The following is a 27,895-nucleotide window of genomic DNA, read 5'->3' as shown; positions in this document are numbered from 1 at the left end:
AAGGAGCTTACAGTCAAATGAGGGAAAAGCACAAATAAATGATGTAATAAAATTTGAGGTCATAAAAGAAATAGGTTTTTAAACAACGCAAAGGGAAGAGCAATTGTAAGGGATGCTGGGAAATGTATGTGTGTGTGGAATATGATGTGACATTAGATTGGGTGACACAGAGCTGGGGTTTGGTGGATGAATAGGAGTTTGGGCGGCGGGCGCAAGCAATTGCACGAATGAACCAGCATTTTCAGCAGCTCATGGTATATAGGGAGAGCCACCCCAGTGCCCTCTTCCTGCTGCATTAGCAGTTTCTGCCAGGGAAAGAACATTCTCGGAGATTTGCCTTCCTTTTCTCCACCTCTTTCTTTCCCCAACCTCCGCGAGGGCGTCTCAGCTTCCGGAGAGTGGAAAAGGAGGATGGCTCAAGACAGGGAGCGGCTCTTGAGGCCTTGCTTGGCCAGCCTGACTTCCTTCCTTCCCGCTTTCCTCTCCTTGCCTCTCCCCCTCCTTCAGTTCTTTATGCTTTTAAAGCTCTGGGGGTAATGGAGATTTTCAGCTGCTTGCGGATGGGAACAGAAATCAGGAGGGTTTTCTGTTGGATTTCTCAACCCAGCTCACTGCCCTGGAGCCCACCCAGCCGGTAAAACTGATTCTCATGTTTTCAGGAAGCCCTCCGAAAGTGGGCTCCTGGAGGTCAGTGGGCTGAATCTGGATCCAGGCACACCCCGTAACTGCCCGCCTCGGTGGTGCTGCTGACCTCTTTCCCCAGGTCTCCCCCAGGGGCTTTGGCTATTCTCCCCCGGAAGGAACACCCCCTCTTGGCCTCTCGCCCCTCAGCCGTGCACCTTAGCCAAGACAAAGCATTTATCATTTCACATGTAATCAGGAGGGAAAAATTATTGAGAGATTTTACATTCTTTCCATATTAAGTCGTCAAATGATCCAGTGTGTATTTTACTCTTAAGGCACATTCATAAATAAAGACCAGACACATTTTAAGTGCTCAGTAGCCACATGTAGCTGGTGGTTACTGTATTGCAGGAATCTAGCTTATAGACAGGCAGCCGCGAGGTGGAGTGGGCGTGGTAGGGGCGGGGGCGGGAAGCCGGAGGGCGGGGTCTCAGCTCCGGTTCTGGGAGCCTGCCCGACTGTGCCCTCTAGCGTTCTCCCTGCCGCACTGCAGCCTGGACTGCCCCACCTGGCTGCCCCCAGCACAGGGTCCCGGCAGCTGTCACAGATCCCCTGGGACAGAGTGCCCCCCACACTCACCAACCCCAACCCCCACCTCAGAGAAGCTGCGCTAGAGTCAAGGCTGCAGGCAGCTTGCCTCTCACCTGCTTGCTTGGAAGAAGGAAGGACACAAATGCAGTGAGTCCCTCTTCTTCCTGGGACAGGGGCTCAGCCCTAGGAGCAGCCTTGTTTGTGGGTCACCGGGAAAAAGAACCACGTCTGGTGCTACATGAGAAACACAGCACAGAGTGCCTGTTTTCCACCACCCCGTCTGCCTCTACTTCCATGGTGTACGCCACACAGAACACAGGCTCATCTCCAGTGAGCCCTGCAGCCCCTGGAAGTTCAAGTTCAGGGCAGACACCCCTCCGACCCCATTCTGAGATTTGGTCTTTTATAGGGAGTTGGTTCCCCCTACCTCTCTCATCATCTTTTCTCCAAGTGTTTCTAAGTCTGGTTGGCCCAGCAAGCTTGGAGATCTGACTTGATGAAAACGTTTTAGAGTAATGGGATGAAATGTGGACCCAGGCCAACAGCCGGCCCCCCAGGCCATCAGCCGGCCCCGAGCTGTGATTAATGGGACATTCAAGCGGCTCCCAGCAGCCTCACTGAGCCGTTGATGGAACTATGCCATTAAAAAGGCTTTAATTTGCAGGCAATACTGACTTCGGGTTAAATATTTTCATAGAGCTCTTCAGCTACATGTTTACTTTTTCTTTTTTACAATTTAGCACATTAAACAACAGCAGAGTAACTGAGACCCTGAGAGATGGATGTAACTCCCTCCTCCATCTTTCCATTACAGTGAATTAAAATGTCATCTGCGAGATGCTCTCTGAAAGCTGGTGCTTGTCTGATTGAAGCCCTGCTTAATCATGAAGCTTTTTAAGCCAAGGAAGAGATGGTTCTAACTCTGAATTGATCGCCCTACCCAGCACACCTGTTCTTCACCCCATCTGTCCCTAGAGATGAAAGTAAGATTTTCTGGCAGATGCAGGTTGGGGTGCCTGCCTGACATCAGGGCTGGGGGTGGGGGTGCTATTTCTGCTGGGAAACAGGAGTGGTGGCTTTATCTTTTCAGAAAGGCTTTTTGTCAGTGTCTTTCCAGCCAGCAGATCATCAGTAAAGTTGGTTTATTGGCTTGCTTAATAACAGGGGCCACTGAATGCAGGATTCCACCATCCCCATTCCTATGAGGCCATGAGCTCAGGCTGAGAGCTAAAATGAAGTCCTTTGTACTGAATATTTCTCCTGGGCCTTTGCTAAGCCCACAGAGGCCAGCCAGCCAGTGAGGAACTGGGAGCGCTTGGGGCTTCATTCAGCATTTGTGGGCTCCATTTCATGGCTGCATGACAGTCTCAGTGCAAGCTGTCCTGGTGAGGTTTAATGGCGAGGGAGCCGAGGTGGACGCCAGCTGGGAGCACTTCGGTGGCCTTCATGACTGCCCTCCGACCTGGGCAGTGAAAGGGCCCCAGGGAGGTCACAGTCCCACCCGCCGTGGATAATGTGCGTCCCACAGGAGCTTCGGGTCTCTGTCTCTTAGACAGAGATGATGCCTCCTCCCAGCCTGACCACCTTCCCAGCCCCTGGAATCTGCCTTGTGCCTCCTAGAAGTGGCCGATGGGGGTCAGCTCCCAGTGACTTTCGAAATCCTCTTCATCATTCAAGTTTGATTCCACGTGCTGCCTAGGCCCCCCCATGGGAATGAATGATTCCTTCTTGGAGCCCCCTCTTCATGTCACTTCTGCTGCTCCATCTAATGCAGTGTGTCACAAGCAGCGAGGAGCCCTGAGAACCCAGACCTGCAGTCCTAGGCATTCAGAGGACCCAATGGACTGGAATATTCTGAGCACCCAGTCTGGCGCCAGGCCCTGAGGACGCTCCTCAGAGCAAAGACAACCGGCATTCCTGGGCTTAAGCTCTTGGAGAGCACGGCAAGAGGGCATGCGCGCACAAGCGTGCGCACAACTAAATGACTGAGGACGTGGTGATGAGGCATGCAGATATGCAGAGAGCTCGTTTCCAGATTCTTCCAGGGGATGCTGTACCACTTCCCTGGATTTCATTGCTTTTCTTGGGAGGGGCCACCCCTTGTGATGAGCAGCTTCTTCACGTCACGTAGGGACACAGGAATCTTTGACCTGGGACCTCCAGACCCACGGATCCTGACCATCAGCCCAGGAAGGGGGTAAGGAACATTGTTGTCCTGGAAGGAGACCCTCTTATGCTCCCCACTCCTCCCAGGAATATACACCTTTTAAATCGTGATAAAGTACAAATAACATAAAATGTACCATCTTGGCCATTTTTCAGTGTACAGTTCAGTAGTGGTCTCTACATTTACACTGTTGTACAACCAACTGACGTAACTCTTTTTATCTAAGTTCAGCTGTGCTTTTAGGAAATTTCTAAGTACATAAGCCCCCAACTCTGGGTTTTTACCCTGTACACTGGTTGGCTACAACATCCTTGGAGTTGTCTTGAACTTTCTATAATAAAATTAATGTTACCAACTTCAAAATGGTTATGTTATATACCTGTTAATTGAGCTAACTGGGCATGGCCAAGAAATTAGACAAGAGAGGTGGAGTGCCCTATTTCAGAGCAGTGGGGGTCTCCATAAAGGAAACTGGAAAATCAATGAAATATTCCTACTACATCGTTCTCAAAAGTGTGGTCTCCCATCAGACATGATTGACAGCTCCAGATTTTATTAACTCAACCTTCAAGACAATGGCACAAAAACATGTTTTTCCATTCATGATTTCTTCATAGATTTCCCCAAAGTAAAACTTATCTTTTTTGTTTCCTGGGCATATCACTCAGTGTCCCCCAGCCTTGTTTTCTTCCCTGTTCAGCTGAGAATGCCGGGCCTGCTGTGCCCGCCTGCCAGCATTCAGGGTCGATTATAAAGGTCTGTGATCAAGCTCAAGACGGGCTAGTGTTCACATCGCAGTTCCACTAGCTGTGGGGCCCTGCTTGGCCAGTTGCTTCCCACCACCATGTCTCAGTTGTACCATTTGTAAAATGATTTTTACATCTGCCTTTGTTTTTGTGTAGAAATTACAGTGGCCATTTTTTAAAAAATCTTAACTGGGTTTCCAAAGGTACCAAAGTTGAATTAGCTGCATGTTAACATCAGGGCTTTTTTGGGCCTCCCAGATCATGCTAGCAGGCCTGTGCCACCCCAAGTGCCAGGGTGGGTCAGAGAGCTGGGTAGAGAGGCCAGCGGGGGTTCCCGTTCTGTATACTGTGGACTGGATCTCATGTGATGCATCAAGTCCTCCATGGAATAGGGGCCATGTTTATTCTTGTTCTGGGACAAACTGCATTTGGAGAGAGAGCCTCATGGCAGTACATTCACAGCTGGGCTTGGATGGTTGGATGGGCCAGGGGCACTTCCCAGCACTGGCCCTGCCCTTGACTTCACCCCTCCCCCAGGAAACCAGCAACCAAGTTAGGTCGAGATTTGCTGGTTTCCACTTTTTAGGACATTCTAGGTTTAGGGATTGTAAACCCTGACAATGTAGAGATAGTGGTTCCCATGACAGAAGCTGATGTGGATGGATGGAAAGGGGAATTAATAGCCTGTTATTACAGAGGCACTCTATGTCAACTTGCTGGATCAAGAAATGGAGGCTTGGTTATTTTTTGTGTGTTTATTTTTTGAATAGAAGTTACACAGAGTTTGACATTTTTACATTGCAAAGGATTTACCGTAGAAATTCCCATTTGACCCTTGTCCATCAGCCATCTCTCTCTCTTTAGCCAGTTATCATTTCCTAATAAATTCTTCCAGGCACATAAGCACTCATGCATACATCGTTTCCTCTATTTTTCACAAATGGTAGCAAACTCTGTATGCTTTTGTGCATCTTCCCTTGTCAGTTAAAAATACATCTTGAAGATTATTTCTCATCAGTAGGTAACGGCGGGTGCCTGGGTGTTCATTATTCCAGGCAACCACAGGGGAAGCAGGATGCACACGGGTTGTTTACACAGGTGGGAGTGTCTTCAAATAGATCCTAGAAGTGGAATCCTGGGTCAGAGTGAATGTGTGTTTGTAATTTTGAAAGATACTGCTGAACTCCCCTACACAGAGGTTAAAAGGGAACTTTATAATTTAAAGTCATAAAGATAACAAGAACAATGGTATGTATGTATAAAACTAATAAGACCTGGGAGGGGGAAAGGCAGGAAGGGTAAGTGCCAGGAGACGAGGTGAACTACATTTATTCTCTTTCCTAATGGGGGTTCAGTACATGCTGTTTAGAGTTCATAAATGGGGAAACAGTTCAGAGTGGTTCCCTCTGGGACTAGGGTGGGAAGCATTTTATTGTCTGTTCTGTGTGCTTCGAAAATTACTAAGCCATGTTCACGTGTTGCTGTTCAAGTCAGAAAGTGAGAAGGTGGGGGTGACGGCTGTGTGGCTGTGTAGTATCCCCACCCCAGGATCGGTCTCGTGCAGAGGCCGTGTGGAAGCCACTGTGAGAAGCACCGTCTGGGCCCCCGCAGGTGCCTGAGACCCTGCTAGCGACATTGGAGACATCACATATCACTGAGTGCTAATTCTAGATCCCCCTGCCCAGAGGAGTTTCTCAGAGGCAAAATCGAGAGGGTGCCCTGAGTTTCTGGATGCCTGTTCTAAGGAGGAAAACAGAACATGGTACCTGAAAGAAAAGACCTAACTACCCAGAACACAGGGTGTGGGGTGCAGCCGGCATGGCAGCTCTGCCTGGAGCTGTGGGGCTGAAGACAGTGGGGAGTTGATCCTTAAATCGTGTACAACCCCTGGTGGGCACCTGACCAACACCTCATTCCATTGACTTAAAGTTGCTATTTTTATGTTTACACATTCTCAAAGTAAGAATGCGTCTTGGGTTGCGAGGGTGGGGCCTTGGCTTTCCTTGCGATGCGCGGACTTCCGCCCACCTTCCCACGGGGCCTAACCACTGAGACATCTCGTGCGCGGGGGCGGCCGGGCCGGGGCCTCTCCATCCTTGGTGCGGGGCCGCGGGGACATTCTCAGGCCTGCCCGGCGGCTGTAGGCGGAAGGCGGCAGGGAGCCAGACCCCGGGCCCCCTGCCCTGGCGGCCCCAGCTGACTCCCCCTCCCCTCGCCCCCTTCCCCCGCCCCCTCCCCCCGCCTTGCAGCCTTGCAGGTGCAGCCGCGGCCGCCATGGGCAAGCAGAACAGCAAGCTGCGGCCCGAGGTGCTGCAGGACCTGCGGGAGAACACGGAGTTCACAGACCACGAGCTGCAGGAGTGGTACAAGGGCTTCCTCAAGGACTGCCCCACCGGCCACCTGACCGTGGACGAGTTCAAGAAGATCTATGCCAACTTCTTCCCCTACGGCGATGCCTCCAAGTTCGCCGAGCACGTCTTCCGCACCTTCGACACCAACGGCGACGGCACCATCGACTTCCGGGAGTTCATCATCGCGCTGAGTGTGACCTCCCGGGGCAAGCTGGAGCAGAAGCTCAAGTGGGCCTTCAGCATGTACGACCTGGACGGCAACGGCTACATCAGCCGCAGCGAGATGCTCGAGATTGTGCAGGTAGGCCCTCGGTGGGCTGCTGGGCAGAGGCGGCCAGAGGCCTCGGGTCCCCCGCGGGTCCCACCGAGGTCTGGGCCCAGCCCAGGCCAGACAGCGACCTCTGCGCTCAGCACGGCATTTGGTCATTCCCAGCCAGGTCGCCCCAGCCCCTCTCCCGCGCACATTTCGCAGTGATGCTAAGAGCCAATGCTTATCTGTCACTTGCAGCATGACCCTATGTGGGGTCATTCTCTGAATTCCACAAAATCTGAGGCTCAAAGAGGTGATTTCCTAAGAGTTAACAGATCTGAGAATTATAATTGAGAGGACCCCTGACACTTGCAGAAAATACCTGCCATGGCCTTTTTGAGTCCCCGAATTTGGGAATGCAACAGCTTGTCACATCCCCAGGAAGATGAAGGTATAGAGTAAAACATGTTAGTGATCACAGAAAAGTGGTTCTGTGGTTCCTATCAGAGCGAATCACTTGATGAGACCTCTTTTCTTTGCCTTTGTTCTTGTCCACAGCTCTGACTGGTAGATGAGGCTATTTTCCAGAAAGAAACCGAGTTTAGTTCACTTCACCAGTGCCAGGCTGCATGGCCCAGTCCCAGGACAAAGCACGCCCTGCACGGATAGGCCCTGAAACTCACACTGTTGCGAGGCTGAAGGGAGGTGGAGCCAGGCCTGGCCAGCGCCCCTTCTGCAAACGGGGAAGGGGTGGGAATGGGGAGACATAATAGGCAATGGGACCCTCACACGGGATCATTCTTACTTTTTAATGCCCTGCTTTTAAGGTTAGACCCCTGCTGTTCTTAGTCTGTTGTTTCAGGAATGAGAATATCAGTCAAACCTTTTCTGAACAGCATCTCGTGAAAGAGGCACTGCCCCTGCTCCCTTACCAATGACTCTGATGTGAGGCTGGTCATTGGCCTCATCACAGCCCCTCAGCAAACGCATGTTCACCCACCACTGCTTGGGGGCTCCTGCCCGGGTGAGGCCCCTCGGACGGAGACTCTCAGGGATGGCCCGAGGTGTGTTGAGCCCTTAGATGGCAGTGCCCTAAGGAGAAGGTTCTCCCTCCTGCTGGAGAGACCTGTGCCAACCTGGTGACCCTTCTGGGGCTGGTTATATGGTTCCTGTGGGGTGCAACAGTTAAGTCTTTTCTTTTTAACAACTACATAGTAACATGCTCACAGCTCAGCGTGCAGTGTGATGGCTGTACCGGTGTGCCTGAGTCACCACCCTGTTGAGTTAAGGATCATTCCCACCCCCAGGAGGCTCCCTCACGTGCCTCCGGGGCATGGCCCACATCCCACTCCATCTTTGACCGTCACAGTGGAGTCATTTTGCCTGCTCTTGAGTGTCACGTGTGTGTCTGGCTTCCTTTGCCTACATGCCATCTGTAATACCCACCAGCATTATTCTTCTAGTAGCAGGGAACATGCGTCTGGCTGGGGAAGGGTCCTGAAGGCTAGTGAGCATCTCAACCTCTCCGCGCCTTGCCGTGGGCAGGGCAGAAGCTCACAGCTGTCACATCTGCCCAGGAACATCCCAGAATTTCTGAGCCCCTGCTTCTGTGCCCCCTTTGTAGGCTATATACAAAATGGTATCCTCTGTAATGAAAATGCCCGAGGATGAGTCAACCCCGGAGAAACGAACTGACAAGATCTTCAGGCAGATGGACACCAACAATGACGGTAGGGGTGGGGGCGTGGCCCCCGCATGCTTGGGACACTTCCCTCCCCCTCTGCAGCCTCTCCCCAGTGTACCCTGGTCTTGCCTGGCCACTGCAGCTGTGCTGAGGGTAGGGCCAGCATGCAGAGCCCAGGGAACCTGGATGTGCATTCTGGCTGGTGCACGCAGCGAGTCCTGCCCGGAGCTGTAGTTTCCTGGGCTCTAGAACTGGAGACGTGAGCCCTGCGGGCATGTGTTAGGGAGAGGAGGCAGGTGTGCTGATGGCACCAGGGCCCTGGAGGGTGTTAGGACCAAGGGTCCTAGGCTGTGGGCACCTGGGAAGCAGGTTACGCTTCATTCACGTCATCCTAAGATGGGGGGTGCCCTGGCACCCCAGTGCCCACAGGGGCTCTGTTGGGATGCACTGGGCTGCAGCAACTATGCCAGGGCCTCTGGGGCAGAGGTGGCAGGTCCTGGGGGGCAGCAGTGGCTGCAGTACTGTGAGGACTTGTCCGGTTTCCTGCTCTGCATTAGCTGTGAGATCCTGCAGGAGCCATACTTCTTGTAGCTCTGTCGAGTGCAGTCCCGGAGTCAGGTTTGAACAATAAAGAAATAGGACATTTAGACAAGAAAAGATATCACCCCCCGGGTTGTGCTGGAGATTAAAAATAGACTAATGCACAAGAAAGTGCTCTGAAAACTCTCAAGTGCTGTAGCACAGATGAGTTAAAGGCCTGAGCCTGCAGGGGGTGGGGGCTGCAGTGTAACCACAGGCCTGCTTTGTAACAGCACAACAGTTTACAAAACACATTCACGCTTTTGTAAAGCAAGACAAGCTCTCGCCTGGCACTGCCTTTGCACTGATTTTAAAACATGTCTTTTACACTCCAGGGTAGTAAACGCAGGCTTTGAATTCTGACAGACCTGCCCTGATTCTTGGCTCCGCTGAGCCCCAGTTTACTCCTCTGTGAAATGGGGATGATAAATTCAGTGTCATGTGGCTATGAGGATTCAACGAGATGATTTCCAGAAAGCTCTTAGCACAGCGCTGGGCACTCCACCCCTACCCTCCTCTGCCCTGACCTGCTGGGCCGCCCTGTGCGCCCTCCCCGGTGGTTTGTGAGCTTGAGTCTGCACCCCCTGGGACAGTGCGCTTGTCCTGTGAGCCCTGGGGTCCATCTGTCCCTAGAGTTCAGGGAAGGGAAGGATATTGGAGAAGAGAAGGGTGAAGGCACGGCGTGGTCAAGGGCAGGGCCCTCATCCTTGTCAGAGCACCGCTCAGGAGTGGGCTGGCCCCACACTTTGTCCCCTGCCACCCTAGGAAAGCTTGGGGCTCTGCCTGTAGTGTCAGGTGGCTGACGGGCTTTCTCAGGCGCACCATTTCCTAGTACCTCTTGGCATGTGGGCTGAGCCTGGCCAAGCGCCAGGAGCACCCTGACTTTTGCGCTGATTTTAAAACATGTCTTTTACACTCCAGGGTAGTTTTGTTTGTTTTTTTCAGCTTTAACACTGATATTTATTGTAAACCCTTCTCCAATTTCTCAGGGAACTTGAGCTAGCTGTACCTTTGCTGTCACGTGCATGTGCAGGACTGAGCAATCATATCCTCACACTCCTTGTACAAGATATTCCCATTTGCCTCAATCAGAAGGATGCTAATGGGAACATACTTATAAGGGACACAGCACCGAGGCTGGAGGGTGGAGGAGTGACCAGTGAAAGTCCCCAGCACCTGTAAGGAGAGTAACAAAGCCCAGTAGCCCCTCTGCATACTCAAGGGGTTCCTCTACTGAGGGCGTGGCTGTCCCCACCCTTCTCAGCCCCTCCCTTAGCCTGGGCATCTCCTATGGGGCAGCCTGCCTGCCCCCTATGGGGACCCTTGGAGGGGTGCCCCTCTGGCCGTGGGCCGGCGGGAGGTCCCTAGCCCACAGGTGTGTCCTGTGCAGGGTGTGCAGCCCACTAACAGAGTGCATCCTCTGGTCCAGGCCTTGGCTGAAGCCCTCAGATGCATCCTCCCCATTAGTCGTCCCAGCAGCCCTTTGAGATGGGTCCCACCTGAACACCTGGAGACCCTAAGACACGGAGAGGTTGGTAGCTTGCCCATGGCAGCAGAGCTGCGAGCCCTTCACAGGCTCCTCCCTCGGTGTGCTAGGCACAGCCACTGGCTGCCGTGCTCCCTTCCTGTGTGGTGAATGTCACTGTTCTCTTCTCCACTGCGGAGCCTCAAAGGCAGAGGTGAGGTGAGAAGCAGGCTTCCCCAGGCACAAGGCGCCAGCACAGAGCCTGCTTCCAGCTTATTCCTTCCCCGGGTCTGCATCCTGGCAGGGGGTTGCCAGGCAGGGCACATGTCTGTCACTGGCATCGCCTGCTCTGAACTCATATTCTATAGCACGTTAATTATAAAGCCACTTTCCTATCTTTGTCCTACAACCAACCGGTGCAGGAGGGACAGAGGATGAGGGTGGCCCCAGCTGGACCCTTAGCCCTTAGCCGTCTCTCTTTGATCCTTCCAACCACTCTTAAGAGGCAGATGCCACAGAAGGCGAGTCCCCAGACTGAGCAGCAAGGCTGTGCCACTGGCATTGGAGATAGCCAGGCTGGGCAGGCAGGAAACCAGGCCCGGGACAGGGACTCTGGGGGCCCTGACTGCCCCGGGCCCCCTGCCCAGCCATGGCCCACTCACCCTGGGTAAGTCATGGATTAGAGGCAGAGCCCACATTCTTTCTGGACAAGTCACATCCTTCCTAAGTAAAGCGTGTGGCAATTCCTAGGAGGATTAAATCAGCCCAGCAGCCGCAGCTACTTCCTCACCGGGTATGTCCTTTGAGTTGCCTGATGCTTTGCTGTGAGCAGTGAAAGCAAAAAGCATTTTTCTGGAAGTGCCCGTGAAGTGAGTGGGGCCTAGACAGTGTCCGGCCCCAGGAAGGCTGGACTTGGACCAAAGGGGGCGTCCCTGCCTTGGGGGCATCCCCGTGCTCTCAGGAAGGGCACAGAATGTGCACGTTGGCTGACTCCCGTTTCTCCTGTCCTCCATCCTGCAGGCAAACTGTCCCTGGAAGAATTCATTAAAGGCGCCAAGAGTGACCCGTCCATTGTCCGTTTGTTGCAGTGCGACCCCAGCAGCGCGAGTCAGTTCTAAGGGGCTGGGCGTCTGGACAGCCGTGAGGAACATGGGTTCGTCTCGCCGTTTCAGCTTTGCTTGCAGAAGTGGATGCCTCCCCAGTCATTCCTGCTCTCTGGGCCCCATGACCCGTGCACCTGCCCAGCTGGCGGCTGTGCCTCCCTCCTCTGGCCTCTTCCTGCCCCTCCCGGTCCCTCCCAGGGGGGTGTTCACATGCAGAGCACACAGCGTTCTCACTTCCAGGGCACCTCTGTCCGGGGGAGCTCAGAGGGCAGTGCCGAGGTTACTGGGGGGACTGTCTGAATCGCGCCAAGGCCAGCTAATTTATCCTGTGGTCGCAGGTGGCTGTGGGGAAGGTGGGGACAAGAATGGAGGGAGTGTAGACAGGCAAACCCTCCCCATGCATGGTTCCACCACGCTTGTTCATCCTCTGACCAAAGCCGCTTGCACGTATATATACTGTGGTCTCCTTTCTATTAATATATAAATTATACATATGGTGAAGTGAACTGTAATGTGTAGGTCCCGTATTTAATGCCTCGATTGCCTTTGAAGCGTGGTTCCCTGTGGCCTGTGATCCCTCGAGCCTGGTTATCTTGTGGTATTTATGTGCTCAGTCTGCCTGTTTCAAGAGGAAATGCATGCCTGCCCAGAGCCGTCCATGCTGTGAATGCAGGCATCCATGCAAGGTCTGTCATCCCTGTTGGCATTTCCTGTATTAAAATGATGAAGTAAATGAAATTCTCACTGAGTTTTATGTTGGCCCATGTGAGCCCCACTTGGTCCCCCATGGTCCTCAGCACTCAGGGAAGGTGGATTTGGGGGGTCCGGCTGCTGCTTGTAAATAGCCCCTCCTGCCTCCCTGTAGCCATCACTGTGTCTATGAATCTCATGCAGCCTTTTCTCCAGTGTCTGCCTAATGCCAAGAAATATTTGTGGAAATAAAAGATGACTGTTCTTGGCAGCTTTGACCATCGTGCGTCTGCCGGTGCCCCCGACCCCCAGTTTAATCACCAAGGAAGCCAGACAGCACATACCAAGCTGGGACACTGGAGCCCGTGGATCAGCACCTGGCTTCTCAGCCTGTGGCCATCCGGGTGCTTCTGGTGCCAGCAGCTGCAGAAGGGGCTTCACCCATACGGGTGTTTGGCTCATGTGCCGGGGAGTCTGAAAGCACATTGCAGGCATGGCTAATACGGCAGCTGAAGAGTATCACTGAGGACCTACTGAGGACCCCGGGTTCCTCCGCCTTCCCCACTGCCTTGCCCACAGCCTCATACTCAGCTTTTCTCCTCACACTTGTCTCCTGGGGTCCCCAAAGGGCTGCTGCCATGCTGGGCAGTATGGCTGACACAGAGCATTGCACGGGCAGGAAGAGAAACAGGCCAGCCTTCTGCTCTTTCTTGACTCCCTGCCACCCCCCATCCCTCACCTCTCATTGGCCAAAACCCAGGCCACTGCCTTGGCTGAGAGTGTGGGGTGACTGTGACAGGCCAAAGTGTCCCCTTGGCGGAGGAGGGCCCGCCTCCCTCCAAGGGCATGGCACTGGGAGGGGGCCGAAGGGATTGGGGTGTGCTTCCAGGATGGGCACGAACCGTGTCTCAGACCTGCCCACGGGCCCTGGGAACTCAGTCTGTCTTCACCTGTTTCCGGCACGTGATGGGCAGGCAGGTGATCAAGGCAAGTGGGCGAAGCATGTAGCTCCAAGCCAGCTCGCTGGCTGTCAGGAACTGCTGCTCTTTTGCTGGTCTTTTAGTAATTTAGTTTCTTTTTGGACTCCGTGCCTCTGAATGGAAACGAGGAGCTCACCTGTGTGTGCCTCCCGAGCCAGTGGCATTATCAGAGGCCAGTTCATGGTGAAGCCCCCCATGTGCCCACAGCCACAGGTACCTTGATGGGCAGCGCCGCCCAGGTGGGCTGGGTCTGACTTGCTACAGAGTGTCAGGTGCTGCCTGGAGGACTCTCCCTCCCAGGGAGGGGCTTGAATCTTACACCAGTGTAGCTGGAACTGGCAGAGGTTAAACCCGTAGCGCTGCTGGGGAGCGCTGCCGTACAGCAAAGGGGGGCGTTGCCCTTAAACACAGGTGGGAATGGCTGCTGTATGAGACGCAGAACCAATAGGAGATGATTGATAGATAGATGAGAGAGAGAAGGGAGGTAGACAGAGGACAGACAGATACAGAGAGGAGGAGATCGATTACAAGGACCTGGCTCATGTGGGGGCTGAATGGTCCCAAGATCTACAAACTGGAGGTCCGGGAGGGCTGATAGCCTAAGTTCAGGCTGGGTTGAAGGCAGGAGACCAACATCCCAGCTCAAGACCGTAAGACTAAGAGCGAAACCTTCCTTAGCTTTTGCTCTACTCAGCGCCTCCGTGAACCGGGTGAGGCCCACCTCACTGGAGGCCAAATCTGCTTTACTCAGTCTGCTAATTCAAATATTAATCTCATCCAGAAACACCCTCACAGACACGCCCAGAATAATGCTAACCAAGTATCTGGGCACCTGTATCCAGTCAAATTGACCCTTAAAGTTAACCATAAGCAGCTTCTGCCCAAATACGGACGATGTAGATCTGGGTCTCCTAGCGGACAGGAGCTCACAGAGGTCAGAGAGCTTCAGGGGGTCCACTGATGCCTAGAAGGAAGAGCAAGCAGCCTCAAATATGGTGTCCATAAGCCAGGAAGCCCGGCTCACTAGAGGGGCACAGACCCCAGCATTGGACTCACAGCTGTCTGGTCCAAGCCACCTCCCTGGCAGGAATCCTAAATTGTGGAGCAAGCTCTTCCAGAGCTGGTGGGAAGTCCCTCTTCCTGCCCCTCCTTGGTAATTTGCAATGTAGGCCTGGGCCTGCCCCCTCTTCCTTGTACCCCCATCCTCCTACAAGAGTATCATCCTGCCTTCTCTTTGCCCCAGGGGAACCCAGGCCTTCTGCCATCCTGCACGGGCACCCCAATTTGGTTAAAGTTTCTTGGAGTGTCCTGTGTATCCCTCAGACTCTAGACAGCAGATCTAATAATGTGTGTGTCTAAAGCAGGGCTTCAGGAAAGATGACCCTGGTTTAGTTTGCATTTCTCATGACTGTGCCCAGGAGCCCTGCGGTCCTGCCCGGGAAACAGGATCTGAACGAGGGGTGTGGCCCAGCCCTTCTTCCTGCAAGTGAACCGAGCCCCCTGTCCTGGAATGGTGGCTCCATGGACCCTTCCAGCTGTTCTGACACCCATGCTCAGGAAACACAGCAATAGGAACAACTTCCAAAACATGAAAATGTTTAGAATCCAAGAAAGGAGGCTCTGGGTTGTGAAGGGGAGAGTGCGAGAGAGGATATTATATCCAAGAGGCCAGGATCAACCCCCATGAGGGCAGGGCTGTCACCTCCCGTACTGTGGGCCCTGGACCTTCATTAATGCAGCCCCCAGCATTTTCTGTTTGGGTAGGGTGGCCTCCCCTGTAGAAGCCAGTGTGAAGCCAGCATAAAATTCACCTCCATTTGTTAAGGGCTTCTTGGGACAAATTGCTGAACACTTTAAATGTGTGGTGTAATCTAAACATGCCATCAACCTACATTGTAGTAGTACTACTCAGATGGACAAACCGGGGTTTAGGGAAGGAACTGGCCCCAGGTCCTTAGCAAGGGGCAGCAGATTGAGGATTTGAGTCCAGGATAAGCTCCAAGGCCCCGTGGTGCATCTTCTCCCAATTACAGAGTGGCCTTTATTCTGTAGCTGGCCCTAGACCCGAGATCCACGCTTCCTTGTCAGCCCTCTGCAGCCAACCGCAGGCTCCCAAGAGTCTGGGGAAATGAAGGAGCTTGTCCCTGGGTCCCTCAGCAAGTCTTTGAGGAGCCCGCGTTTTGGCACCGAGGCCTTGATCCCCAGACCCGGTCACCTGGAAGGCTACTTACCTCCCCATGATCAGCCAAGGTGCGTCCTCCAAAGGGGTGAGGCTGCAGCTGTGCCCACAGGCCTCTTCTCTTCTCGGGGCCAGGCTCTGGGTGCTGGCTGGTTGCCGGGAGGCAGGGCCATCGGCTTTGCTCCCCCTCCTCCGAGGCTGGGGTGGGCCTGAGCCGGACTGCTGACGCTGGGCTTCTGGTCAGGGTCACAGCTTGAGGAGGATCACACAAGTCATTGGGGCTTCAGACCCAGGAAAAGTGTTGGGGAAAACGAGCATTTTCCCTATGAGTTCATCCGTTCCCCAAGGTGTCCTGGAGCCGCACTGCCTCAGGCTGGAGACAGCTATGAACTAAGTCTATTCTACCTGGAGGAGCTCGCTGGCCAGAGCAGAGACTTAGGCGTCCAGGAGGAGAGAGGCCAGCTCAGGCCTGGGCCTGACTGCCTTTAGGGGAACATGCAAATGGGCCGCTGTGGGGCAGCGGGTAGGGTGTGGTCAGCAAGGCAAATAGCCTTGTTCTAGTCCCGGCCTGGCCCTGTACTAGCCACCAGCCTTGGGCTATCCTGATGGCCACAGCATCCCAGTGGCCTGACGTGCTGGTTCTGGGATCTGGTTTCCTGTTGGCTGTGATAGGCCAGGCCTGGCGTGGGACAGGTGGAAGTGGGGTCCTCGATGCCTGGATGCTGTGGGCAGAGCAGGGCCTGGGGCCTCAGCCAGTCTCCCTCAGGCTGGGTGCAGCCCAGAGGCCCGTAGGGAATCCGAGTCCCCCTTGCTGGCCTGCGGGACACCCAGAATGCTTCTTAGAGGAGGAATAGGAGATACTGGAGACGCAGGGTGCAGGAACACTGTGGGCCTGGGCCTAGAGGGCAGGGTGTTTACCAATCAAACATCCCCCAGGGTGAGTGTGGGGCATAGCCACGCAGGGCACTGCCCAGGGCTGGGGCCTAGAGGAGCCACAGGGTGAGCAGGGCGCCAGAGAAGTGCAGTCTGACTGGCACAGGGTCCTAGTGAAGAAGGGCAGCTGTCCCTGGAGGGTAGAAAAACACCCCCACCCCCATCACCTGTGGGCTCTTTCCAGCAGTTTCCAGGACTGCACTGGTGGAGGGGGGCCTCCCTGGGGCTCAGACCTGAAGAGAGCCACCTCTAGGAACTTCCAGGCCATGTGACTCCTGCAGTTCGAAGTGGCACATTGGGCCCCACCTGGCCGGGTCTGGAGAGAGAGCTGTTCTGTCCTGCCTGTGCGCTGAGAGTGCCACAGCTCAGACAGACACCCTGCACAGGTGCGTGCCCTCACTGCTCGCTGCACAGACGTTCCCCAGCACTGACGTCCTACAGTTGCTCACTGACGGCACTTTACAGTTTAAAGGGCTCCACCTGCAGGCAGCAAGGAACCAGGCCTTGTGCAATGATGGGGAGGGGTTGACACTGATAGCCTGAGGTGTCCAGGCACCGATGCCTGGACACAGTGGGGCCTGGACCCTGGCCTTAAGGGTGGCCCAGCGAGTGGGGGGTCCATGAGAGCAGCGCACCTCTGCTTCCCCCTTCAGTGGGAGGCTGAGCCTGCCATATGGCCAGGGCGGGGTGCAGGCTGTGAGCAGCGCCCCCGTGAAAGGCTGGAGGGCAGGCCGCCAGGCAGTGTGGGCCCCTCAGGAAGCGCTGGGGCCTGACTCAGGACAGGCAGGGGCAGCAAGGGCTGGGCACGGGGTGGGCTTGACCTGTGGAGGCTCAGGAAGAGTTTTGGGGGGCAGCAGTCTGGTTGGGGATAAGCTGCCTGGAGCCCTGACCTACCTCGAAGCCCTGATACACTGTTGTGGTTGGCTCTGATCTCCCTCTGAGGTACACCACGTTCCTGTCCCCACAGCCCCCGTCACCGTTGGGGTTCTGCAGATGCAGGACCCTCAGCATTTGCTGAGTGACCGACTGACTCGCCTTGACAGCGCCGCAACTCTGCGGAGCCTGAAGCACGAGGCGCTGCTGCCCCCTGGTGGCTATGGCTTGGAGGGTCATCTTGGGCTTGGTCAGATCTGTCACTTGGGCCTGCTGGATACAGAAGGTGCCCATTTGACAGATGAAGAGACCGAGGCCCAGAGGAGCACCTGATATCCCATGGGTCACACAGCTCATAGAAGCTGATGCCAGCTGGCTCCTGACACCCAGGACTTGGAGGCTTTGTCAACAGGGTTGTCCTGTTACATTTGAATTTCAGATAAACAACAAATGATCCTTCTGTATACTTATATCCAATGCAGTATCATATTTTTACCCGCTAAATATGGCAACTCTACTTGCCAAACCATGGAGCTGAGCTTGTATGGCCCCAGGGCAGGTCAGAAGCTGCAGGGGCCAGGCCACCTTACAGGCCACCCTGAGGGTTTGATCATGACCCTCTTCCCATTCCAGAAGCAGCAGTGAGGATGGAAAATAGCAGTAAGGATTTCTCAGGTGTTTTCACTCCATGCACTAAGTTCTGAGCTTCACTGATCCTCCCTCATATAACAGCTGCCAGGTTAGCACACACAAGCCTCCTTCCAGCGGGGGGTAGGCCGAGGTGTGGCTCTGTGGCTAGCAGGCCAGGCTGGACTGGGGTTGTGCAGCTCTGGGCCTGTGCATGACTGCAGCTCAAGGTGCCAACCTCTGCAGGGCTCTGGAGGCACAGGTGTTCTGGGAAGCCTCTGCTGCCATCCTCAGAGGGGAAGGAGACTGGGCGAGAACGAAGACCAGGAGCCATGTCCCAGCCCTTGGTGAGACCAAGGAGGCTCATTCTAGCCAGGGTTCTTTTTCTTCAGGAAGTGGCCAGGAGCAGAGGCTGGTCAGTAAAGCAGACCTGTTTACTCCCAGGTCCCCTCCTAATTCACTGGCTTACCTTGGGTGAGTCACTTGGCCTCTCTGGGCTTTACCTCATCTGTGAAGAGTCTGGGAGAACTCAGCAGTCTTTTCTTCAAATGACATCCTACCTTGAAGCCTGATGTATTTATTTAACTGAGTGAAGCAGAGAACAGAGCCCTCTTGCCCTCTGCCCATCACCCCCAGGTGCCAAGGCTCCTTGGGAATCCTGGTTTGGAAAAGGTTGATCTCACCTCCAGAGGGCAGTCTTCCAGCAGTGTCCAGAGACGGCTCAAACCAAGGCCCGCAGACCCAGGACTGGGGAGGACATGCTGAAGGCATGGGGTGGTGGCCAGGAAAGATTTCTGGCAGAAGTGCCTAGCCAGCAAGAGAATAACCCAAGAAAATCTGGTAGGCATGGAATCTGCATAGCGACGCAAGGTCATCACGGGAGGGCTCACTGTGGGGGAGGCCGTCTGGGTGGGATGGGACCGCTGGAGCCTCTTCCATCCCCACTGGCACTGGCCTACTGGTTGGAGTGCACTTCCCCTAATTGAGTGCAGTTTCCAAGCCCTTAATACATTTTGAGTAGAATGCTTCCTTTTTTCAGTCCAAACTCAGTGTTGCCACTAAAGAGATGATAATTCCTTCCCTTCCGAAGTGGAAGCCTAATTTACCAAGACTTTAGACTTGGAATCCTAGTTTACATGTCGGTACCTAGAACATACTCAACTCCAATTCTGTTATTTTGAACCTGAGTAGTGGGCATTAGACCCTGAGGAACTAGAAAAGGCTGCGTACACAGCAGGCAGGACCAACTATAGGCTATAAATTTTCTTTCCCCTCCTCTGCTTGGACTCACCAGGCCTGTTTTCTCTGTGGCTCCTAAGACATCTTACTGTTCATGTTCTACAACTTAAAACCTTATTCTTGAGCCCAGGAAGAGGAACCAGAGCTGGTGACGCCAAGCCCTAGTCAGGTTGAACACCCAAGGGAGAGGTGACGTCAGCAACCACAGTGATGTAGCGCCCGAGGATCCCAGAAGTCACTTCCCTCAAGCCCTTTGGCAGATGTACTGTTTGATAGCATCGGTGGGAAGGGCTGAAGGAAGCCGCAACATTCCCGTGTCCTCCAACCAAGCTGGCCACAGTGCAGCTCACAGGGCCTCGTGGCGGCTGGCGGCTTGCAGCTGGCTCCCACACAGCCTTCCTCCTCGCGGTGCGGCCACGCCCAGGGCTCAGAATACCAGTTTTGGGGGGCTAAGTAGGGAGAGCCTGCCGCCTTTTTAAGGAGTGGCAGTACAAATTGAATAAGAGAACAGAAGGCCAGCAGCCAAGGTCAGAGAAGGTAGGATAACTGTTACTGAATTTATTAAAATAAATTGACTACTGAATATAGTACATTCCTAACTTGTTTATACCTATGCAACTTGTCCTGGATCTAAGTCAAGGTGGAAAAGAAAGCATCTCTGTAGGTAGGGCTCAGAGGGCCTCAAGCACCTTTCCTGGGCACTGGCCAGTTATTAAGGGGTTCTGGGCACTCCTGCAAGTTCATTGCTGCCCCCATGGACATCCCGGGTGGGCTGAGCCATTGTCAGCAGCAGAAGGTATCTCATCCATCCCTGTACTACATGCATGTGGGCTAGATTCACTATTCATTAGGAGAATCTATAGCAAACTTTATAAGGACTCTAGTGTTTGAAATAAAAATGCCAAAATGAGAAGGTATTGCCATGGCTTTTCAAAATATTGAAAAACATCACTTCCTAAGTCCTCCTGAGACAATTTTTTGAGCCTATAGGGAAGAAACATCAATTCCCACTTATAAAACACATTCAAGGGTGAGCCATTTGGAAAGGACAGACTGTAAGAACTTCCCACTGCCTAATTATTTCAAGATACTTTATTTTTAAAACGGTCACAACACTAAGCTTTTGACCCATCCTGCCAGTGTACAAGCTACAAATGCTTGCTCAGCAGCTGAGGGACACTCTTTAGTAGCATGATTGAAAAGTGAATAAAAATCCATATAAAACAAATATTCAAATAGTTTCCATAGGAACACAGATAAGTGTGACCCCATCTCCTAGTCTTCCATATTGTTACATCTGTGCCAACCCTAGTTACAAAGACATTTTAAAATTAGCAGTAATTAAGTTAAATGGTCCCCCCAAATCCCTTAATTCAAGCTAAACTCGCAGTTAACAGCTACAGGAACAGCATCTACACATTAATGCTGGCAGAAGCACAGGCCGCCGGGTGACGCTTCATCCCGCTCTCCCAAGCACAGGACACAGGCAGCGTGCCGACATCCTGCTCCTCTACTTCGGGTGGGAAGTCGTGGTTCTGGATTTGCTGCATCAGTTGCCTGAGAGAGACAAAAGCCGCAAATTCAGAAACCCTGAGTCACGCTTAACTAGGCAGTTTCACTTGAGACTGACTTATTTACAACGTATTTACTTGCTTGATTACTATGCCACCAGGAAGCAGTTCAATCTATCTAAAGCAAGCACTTCTTCAGAACTATCATTTCAGTAAAAAGGAAACTACAAGTCATGTGTGCTAATTTAAATATTCTAGTTACATGGAGATTTCTAATCTTTTAAAAAATGGCTATTACACCTTAGTAAAAATCTGAATATACAGATCAGTATTACTGAGGGATCTTTCTTCCATTTGTCTATATTTTTGAAAATTTACAGAGCATAGATTCTTAATGTGGGGAGAAAATTAGCTATTTTAAAAAAATATTATTAGTATTTAATCCTAAGCAAAACTGTCTTATTCAGCCAGACAAGAGCAAGCATAAACCCAAAACGGCACCTACTCCCAGAACCACAGTGTGCACTGCTGTCACTGACCATGTCGGCCCTGACATCACGTAGTAGATCGTTGGCCTCTGGAAGCCGTTGAAAGTGGAAGCAGCAGCCACAGTGTAAGCACCCATGTTTTCAAAGAGCATCCAGTCACCCACGTGCATCTCCGGCAAATCGCAGCGCTCAACGATGCGATCGAGACCATCACAGGTCGGTCCCCATATGCTGGATGAGTAATACTTCTCATCTGGTTTGGGTCTCTGTATTTGAGGGAGAAACATGTCTAGTTACACTTGTCGTGACCAATTATCTTAACTATCACATATACTATGTTCAGAGGGGTACCTTCTGCAGAAGGGGCTTCACGTGTGCATGATCATAAAGGATGCAATTAAATGATCCATATACTCCATCATTCACATAATACATAAAGGTGTGTTCACTGGATTCATCTTCATCTAGAAAGGCAGATTAGTCTCCGTCACTTTTTGTACCAACTTCCAGTTAGTTACACATGCAATGATTCATCCTTTATACATACCATCAGAGCCTGTCTGTTCCTTTAATACAAGTTTTTTGGCAATGATATTAACTGCGAGTGTGAAAGCTGATGCAACATAGTATCTGCCTGGCTCAGCTATGATTCTCACTCCTGAGTCTGACGGAAAATACTTGTCCAGTGCGGGGTTGATTACACTGGTGATCTGTGAGAGCGAGACAGAAAAGCAGTCAGCCGTCAAGGGGCGCTCACACAGAGAAAGAGCGTGCTCTACGGCACGACCCGGTAGAACTGAGAACAGCCTTCAGCAGAGGGGCTTATCATGAAGCAACAAGAGCAAGAAAACCCGATCGTCTCCCTGGTCACCAGTCTGCATGTCCCTGCGGTTTCATTTTGATTCCCCACTGCATTCTCTCCCTATAAGATGTCACAGGTATGACTTCATCAAACAATAGTACAAAACTTATTAGCACTTAACTGAAGTATCAAATTACCTAAATATTTTTATCAAATACATGCCAAAAGGATAAAAACTTTCTATTCTGCCTGCCACACATAATTTCAGTATGAGGGAGGATCTATTTTATAAACCAGAGGACCATATAATAGCTTCTTAAAATTCGAAAGTGTCTAGTCACTTAGAATGTCTTAAGGAAAGGAGATACAAATTCTACCTAAACACATTTGGGGTAATGATGTACTAAAGTAAGTGTATTCTCCACTTCCACAACAACATTAAAGTAATTAACAGTTTTCTAAGATTTGGGGGAAAACTGAATCCTTTTAGTGCAGAAAACCAAAGGATATTAATTTTAAATAGCACAGAAGTCATTCGAAATTATCACACCAACACATTTACTTTCATGTTTGTAGTCTCTTTTGCTATTAGTTAAATCATTTAAGTATTGAAATATTCCAAAAAGGAGTTTGCAAAAGTAACTATAGAATATTATAGAGTTCTGTTATAAATTACCTCTTCAAACTTAAGCTTTACATCCTCAGATCCAGGGAAGCCACCACCAATATCAAGTAGATACATGCTGAAACCAACCTCAGCCTAGAGTCAAGAAAATTAAGTCAAGTGAGTAACCAGATTCATAACAAGTCATGAAAATGTACATAGCAGATCTATAAGCCTCTATAACATGGGATGACATCTACAGGTTAATTCCAGAAACAAAACTCGTTATTGTTAGTTAGCCCTGCCCCCACCTCATCCTTGCAGTCTATATATACTCACTCCCATGTCAAAGACACAACGGGCATCAGAGATGGCCTGCACGAAGGTCTCGGGATCAGTACAGCCACTTCCCACATGGAAGCTGGGGCAAAAAGTAAGGAGAACATGCTTGTATTTCTATTTCTGAAGACAACTATTCACAGTGGGAGAAAACCTGTAAAACCCGCACTAACACTGTGGCCTTTATGCTACACCACGGTCTCACCTGACACCAATGACATCGATATTCAGCTCTCTTGCCCGTTCTAGAAGCAGCCTGCTTGTTTTGAGTGTGGCACCAAATTTAACACTGAGGCGACAGACTGCTTTGGAATCATCAGTGGCAATCCGCAAAACCAACCTAGAAGCCAGAAAGGGGATCAAATTTCCCATGACAGAAGATCACTTACAGCCACAGTTAAAATATAAAATCCTTGGCTCTTATACTGTGGGTTGAGTCTAATATTGTTTTATTAATCAAGAGGGTTTAAGCTATTTCTTACTTTGTCTCTGATGCGGAACGCTTTTATGCTTTACTAACGTACAAAAATTCTAACTGGAAATTTGAGTTTGATAATGCCCAGATCCCGTTATCCGAGGGGTAACTCACTTTGCCTTTGGATGTGCCCTGGCAACTTTCATCAGCTCAACTTCACTATCAAAAGTCATCATCTGGACTCCATTATTGGCAGCATATTTAATCTGAGATACTTGTTTACAAGGATTTGCATAGATAATCCTCTCCGGAGGCACCCCGAGACTCTGCACCAATTGTATTTCAGTCTGAAAAAAGGAAGAGGTGTTACAGTATGCATACAGACCTAATAATGAAAGAAACAGAAAAATGTGAAGCTGCCATCTCCCCCCATCCCCCTTCATTAGCATCTATTGCCCAAGAAACACAACGGTGATTGGCCCTGTTGGGAACACCAGGACCACTTTACAATCATTTTTTCAAGTCCTGTGTTTTTGCTCACCTTGCTGGCACAGTCGAATCCTGTCCCGATGGCAGCTAGAGTCTTCACTATGGTTCTGCTATCATTGCATTTGACTGCATAAAAGGGGGTGACCCGAGGAAGAGCTTTTAACCATCTCAGATGCTTCTTTAGAATGTCTCCCAGGTCCGCAACATAGAAGGCATCCTTATCATCCTATAGTAAGATGGGATAGAGGGAACTCATTAGCAGCCTATCAGTATGTCCAACATGCAGCCTCCTTTTTCTTTCCCATCATTCCCAATGAATCCTACTCTTTTTAGACTAGTCACCAACATGAATCATCACTGTCACAGGACAATCCACAGCCAATTCAATTCTAAATTCCCTAACAAGACATATAAGTTCCTTTACATTTCCTTAAGACCCGTCTGAAGTTTCGCACTCATCTGCCTAGCACTCTCAAAGCTGCACTGCCAGCATGGACTTAATATACTTACAGAGGAAGAAACTTCATTAATTTTTTGGTCCAGAATGTCCTTGGCAGTAAAGCCTTCATCAAGGAAATGGCAGTCAAACTCTTCATTACTAAAGTTGTTCATGGTTTCTGATGTTCCTTTGAAATGGAACAAACTGAAAACAGTGGAGAAATTTACTCAGAAGTCGTAGCAATACTTAGTAAGTAATTCTTAACAAAAGTAACTGGCAACAACCACAAATACTTACATGGAAAACTAAGAGATGAAATTTAAAAATACTACTGTCAGCTTCTCACAGAGCCAATTCTCCAGAATTCCAAGTCCCACTGAAGCTGTGTGAGCCCTCTGCACAGCTGGGAAATGTTCTGATGAACACAGAATTTGCCCTCTACCTTAGGAACACATTAAATTGAACAATCAGGAGCTGAGGGCATACAGCATGCATGGCCACTCAACCAAGCCCCCACCCCCTGCCCCACCACAGCTCACTCATAGATCCTGTGAAGCCAGTTACACATAGGTGTAAGTCACATGATTCTAAAAACATCTACAGTATCTGAGGACACTGCAGATTTAACACTTTAGGTTTTTTCCAAAGCAGCACGCTAAAATTGTTTCACAGTACTGTATTATCTCAAAATAAGCACTTCAAATATTTGTGCTGAAACATGCAGAATGTAGGTTTCAGCTTTTCTGCACTTAGTTCAGTAATATGGAAATAATCTACTGCTATTTCTTACTTTCACCAAGTCTTACACAGAAAAACTTTTAGTGACTAAGAGGTGGCATGGAAATGTCTAAGGCTCAACTTACTGATTGCTATTAGATTTCCTGAGAATTTCATGACCTAAATTTCATGCATTTTTAACTACCCTCTTCAGATCAACACAATGTATTACAGTTGCTGTATCTGATCAGAAATCAGCATTCTTGCATGTCTTGCCTACCAAACTAGCAATTCTGGGAACCCCAACTGTCCTTATAGACATTCTTATATTTGCTTAGCTATGAATGGGAGTAATTTTTGGCTAACTTGATGAATAACAAAAATAAGCAAGCATAAACGAATTATGAATAAACAAAACCAAAGCTCCTAACGATCAGAGCTACTGTCCTTGGTCTTCATAAAGGTTGACACTGGTGTAATGACAGTTGTCCTTAACTTACTGGTTTTAACTTATTTAATTTCTGCCACGGAGGGTTTTCTTTTCCACTGTGCAACCCGCTTCAGTGCCTGCAGCCTATGGGCACAAAGGCCAGGCAATGGTTCGGGGCCACAGTTTTTGCTCTGGCATGGGGCACTATGAGAGGCCCAGGGAAATGGGCCTGCCATAAATCCAAACCCATGCATGGTAGAACTTGTTGTAAGATTTGATCTAATGTGACTTTCTGGCATTGTCAACCTCCTACATTGCCTAAAGGGGAAGGCAAGAGACTTAAAGCCAGCAAACCCATTTTGTCCATATAAATAACATTTAAATAGGATCATGCAGTGACAGATTGGGTTATTTAGGGTCCTGTTAAGTATCTTTAAGGCAGTGTTCAGGCTTAAACTTGGAAAGTTTTATTTCTTTAAAATACACCACAATTAAGTATTTTTGCTTTCCTGTGCTTTTTAGTAACTTGCAATATAGAGAAATTTTACCCAAGAACACGTTTTTGGTGTTCTGGATAGCTAACTTACTCAAGATGATGAATGATTAGCACAAGACAGCCTTCTCCTGCTATGAAATTCTTTACTGCCACTTGGGTAATGTTAGAAGAGATACACATTGAAAAAAACCGAAAAAAATTAAATTCACTTAAAAGTCAACCCAATTATGCCCAATTTTAGGTTTGAATAAACACGACACATTCTTTGTCCTCCCCAGACATAGAGGTTCTGCTCCCCACACTTTGAACCAATTACTTAGGGTTCTCAAACACAATCAGCATTTTTTGAAAAACCTGAGGCTGGCTCCCCCGTTTAAGTATATTCGTCTCAACAGAGATCTTAATATTTCCAGGCTTTTCTTAAATCACTAAGTCATTCAAAGATTCCTTAAATAGACAATTCTAATCGACAGCTAGACGAGTATTTATCACGAATGCTACTACAAGGCTGTATCTTAGCTGTAGCAACTCCGGCGCGTTTCTACATAGTGTCATTTGCTCTGTACACGTAGTAAAAATAAAACCTAAAACCAAATTCCAGGACAAAGCAGAACGGTTCATCACACCCTTAACTAGAGGGAGAAGAGCGGAGGCAGCCGGGACGTGCACGGGCTCGCCTCACACCTCTCCTGCACCTGCTACCGGGCTGGCCGCACGGGTTTGAAAAAAAAAATAGCGGTTGGAGGAACTACCGGGCCTCTCAACAGCTTCCGGCTCAAAACCGTCCCTGACGTGGTTCAGAGCCGAGCGGCGCCTCCAGCCCGGGCTGCCCGGAGTCGGGGCACCCGGGGCAGGACCCGCCGCGCCCGGCACCCGCCTTCCCGGGGACACCCGGCCGGAGGGCAGCGCTCCCCAAGGTCAGGGGCCCGCGGCCGGCTCTGCGGCCACGTGTCCTCGCAGGTCCGGCGCGGGGTCTGCCCGGGCCTCCCGCCAGTCCTGGCGCGCGGGGACACGTGGCCGGCCCCCCTGCGGCCTCCCGGGCGCGCCCCTCTCACCTCAGAGCGCACGGGCGCCGCGGGCCCGCCCCATGGAGACGCCGCCGCCGAGCGCGCAGGACCGCCGGCCGGCCCCGTCAGCCGCCCGCCCGCCGCCTCGCTCCCTCCCGCGGAGGACCGCCGGCCCGAGGTGGCGCCGGAGCTCTGGCAGAGGGGCGGCGGCGGCGGAGGCTGAGGGGACTGACAAAGCCGCTAGGCCGCCGCGCCGCTACTTATAACGCCGCGCGTGTCGTCATGGAGACACACCAGCTCAAACCAGCCGCGATCGGTTCCGTCCGGGCGTCCTCAGAGGGAGGGGGCGGAGCGCGGCGGCGGCCAACCCGGGGGCGGCGGGGCGGCGGGGCGGGGGGCGCGGGCAGTTAAACGTCAGCGCCTTCGAGCACCGCCCGGCCCGCCCCCGGCTCGGCCCCGCCCAGCCCTGCGGCAGCCCTGCGCACGCGCACGGCGCCCCAGGCCCGGCCCCACGGGCGCTCCTCCGGAGCCAGGTGCCCGCGGCTCGCCCGCCTCTTAGCCTGAGGCTAGGAGTCGCCGCTGCAGCACTGCCGAACCCGCTGCTGACTGCCCGCGAATGTAACCAACCTCACAACGCACATCTGTTCTGCTTGGCATTAAATGCCTCGTGCCCTCGGGCAAAGAAAGGAAATCGCGGGCGCGGGCGGGCCACGTGGACCCCGCCGGCGGACTCTGGCCCCTTCTACCCGGAGTGCCTGTTCCTGTGGAAGGGACCTGGGAATGGAGCCGAGCACAGGCAGGGGCAGGGGCGTGCCGAGGGTGACCCCGTGGGCCGCTCCCGTGCCACGGTGCCAATAAACTGCTGGAACGTGTCCGGGTGCCTTCCGACTAGACGGCAGACCGCACTGGACACGCGAAGAGACACACCTTCCGCTTATTAATTTGGAGACTTGTTGTAAGGGCGTTAGGATCAGAGGTAGGAGGGCAAGGGTCCGCAGGCCTCCGAGCCACTCCACTGCCCTTCACTGTATTGGATGGCTCTCGTCGATGACTAGCCGTTTTTAAGGGTGGCTGCCG

General features: G+C 51.7%; 2 protein-coding genes and 1 non-coding gene across 9 annotated transcripts in view; 1 reads left to right on the top strand and 2 right to left on the bottom strand.

Moving 5' to 3' along the window:
• Nucleotides 1–11,697, top strand: part of HPCAL1 (hippocalcin like 1) — a 103,866-nt gene extending 92,169 nt beyond the window's left edge. For 3 of the 4 annotated variants that reach the window (XM_037026502.2, XM_037026499.2, XM_037026500.2), the window contains 3 exons: nucleotides 6,386–6,780; nucleotides 8,354–8,459; nucleotides 11,478–11,697. In XM_037026502.2, coding sequence (XP_036882397.1) covers nucleotides 6,403–6,780; nucleotides 8,354–8,459; nucleotides 11,478–11,575 — 582 coding nt within the window. In that variant the 5' untranslated portion in view covers nucleotides 6,386–6,402 and the 3' untranslated portion in view covers nucleotides 11,576–11,697. Of the gene's footprint in view, nucleotides 1–6,377; nucleotides 6,781–8,353; nucleotides 8,460–11,477 lie in introns of all 4 variants that reach the window. The other variant, XM_073216710.1, reaches the window with a different exon arrangement.
• An 8,461-nt stretch (nucleotides 11,698–20,158) lies between these two features.
• On the bottom strand, nucleotides 20,159–27,557 carry ODC1 (ornithine decarboxylase 1). 4 transcript variants are annotated; one of them, XM_037026577.2, is made up of 12 exons: nucleotides 27,446–27,557; nucleotides 24,466–24,606; nucleotides 24,240–24,372; nucleotides 23,782–23,955; nucleotides 23,415–23,587; nucleotides 23,031–23,165; nucleotides 22,826–22,907; nucleotides 22,559–22,642; nucleotides 21,628–21,790; nucleotides 21,432–21,544; nucleotides 21,132–21,346; nucleotides 20,159–20,638 (listed from the first exon to the last, which is right to left on the bottom strand). In XM_037026577.2, the coding sequence occupies exons 3-12, from the start codon at nucleotides 24,339–24,341 to the stop codon at nucleotides 20,494–20,496; spliced, it is 1,386 nt and encodes a 461-aa protein (XP_036882472.1). In that variant the 5' UTR covers nucleotides 24,342–24,372; nucleotides 24,466–24,606; nucleotides 27,446–27,557; the 3' UTR covers nucleotides 20,159–20,493. The 4 variants fall into 4 exon arrangements, with proteins under 4 accessions (XP_036882472.1, XP_017506692.1, XP_036882471.1 ...); XM_017651203.3 differs by having other exon boundaries at nucleotides 24,466–24,610; nucleotides 27,446–27,460; XM_037026576.2 differs by lacking the exon at nucleotides 27,446–27,557 and adding an exon at nucleotides 26,867–27,135 and having other exon boundaries at nucleotides 24,466–24,610.
• Nucleotides 25,430–25,567, bottom strand: LOC118973950 (small nucleolar RNA SNORA42/SNORA80 family). Its single transcript, XR_005063505.1, has one exon. It is a non-coding gene; the product is annotated as a small nucleolar RNA SNORA42/SNORA80 family (small nucleolar RNA).
• Nucleotides 27,558–27,895: the final 338 nt, after the last annotated feature.

Source organism: Manis javanica, chromosome 1, assembly GCF_040802235.1.
Source record: "Manis javanica isolate MJ-LG chromosome 1, MJ_LKY, whole genome shotgun sequence".
In the NCBI taxonomy this organism is placed as follows: Eukaryota; Metazoa; Chordata; class Mammalia; order Pholidota; family Manidae; genus Manis; species Manis javanica.
Note: the sequence above shows the minus strand (reverse complement) of the source record. Positions and strands in the feature narration are given on the sequence as shown.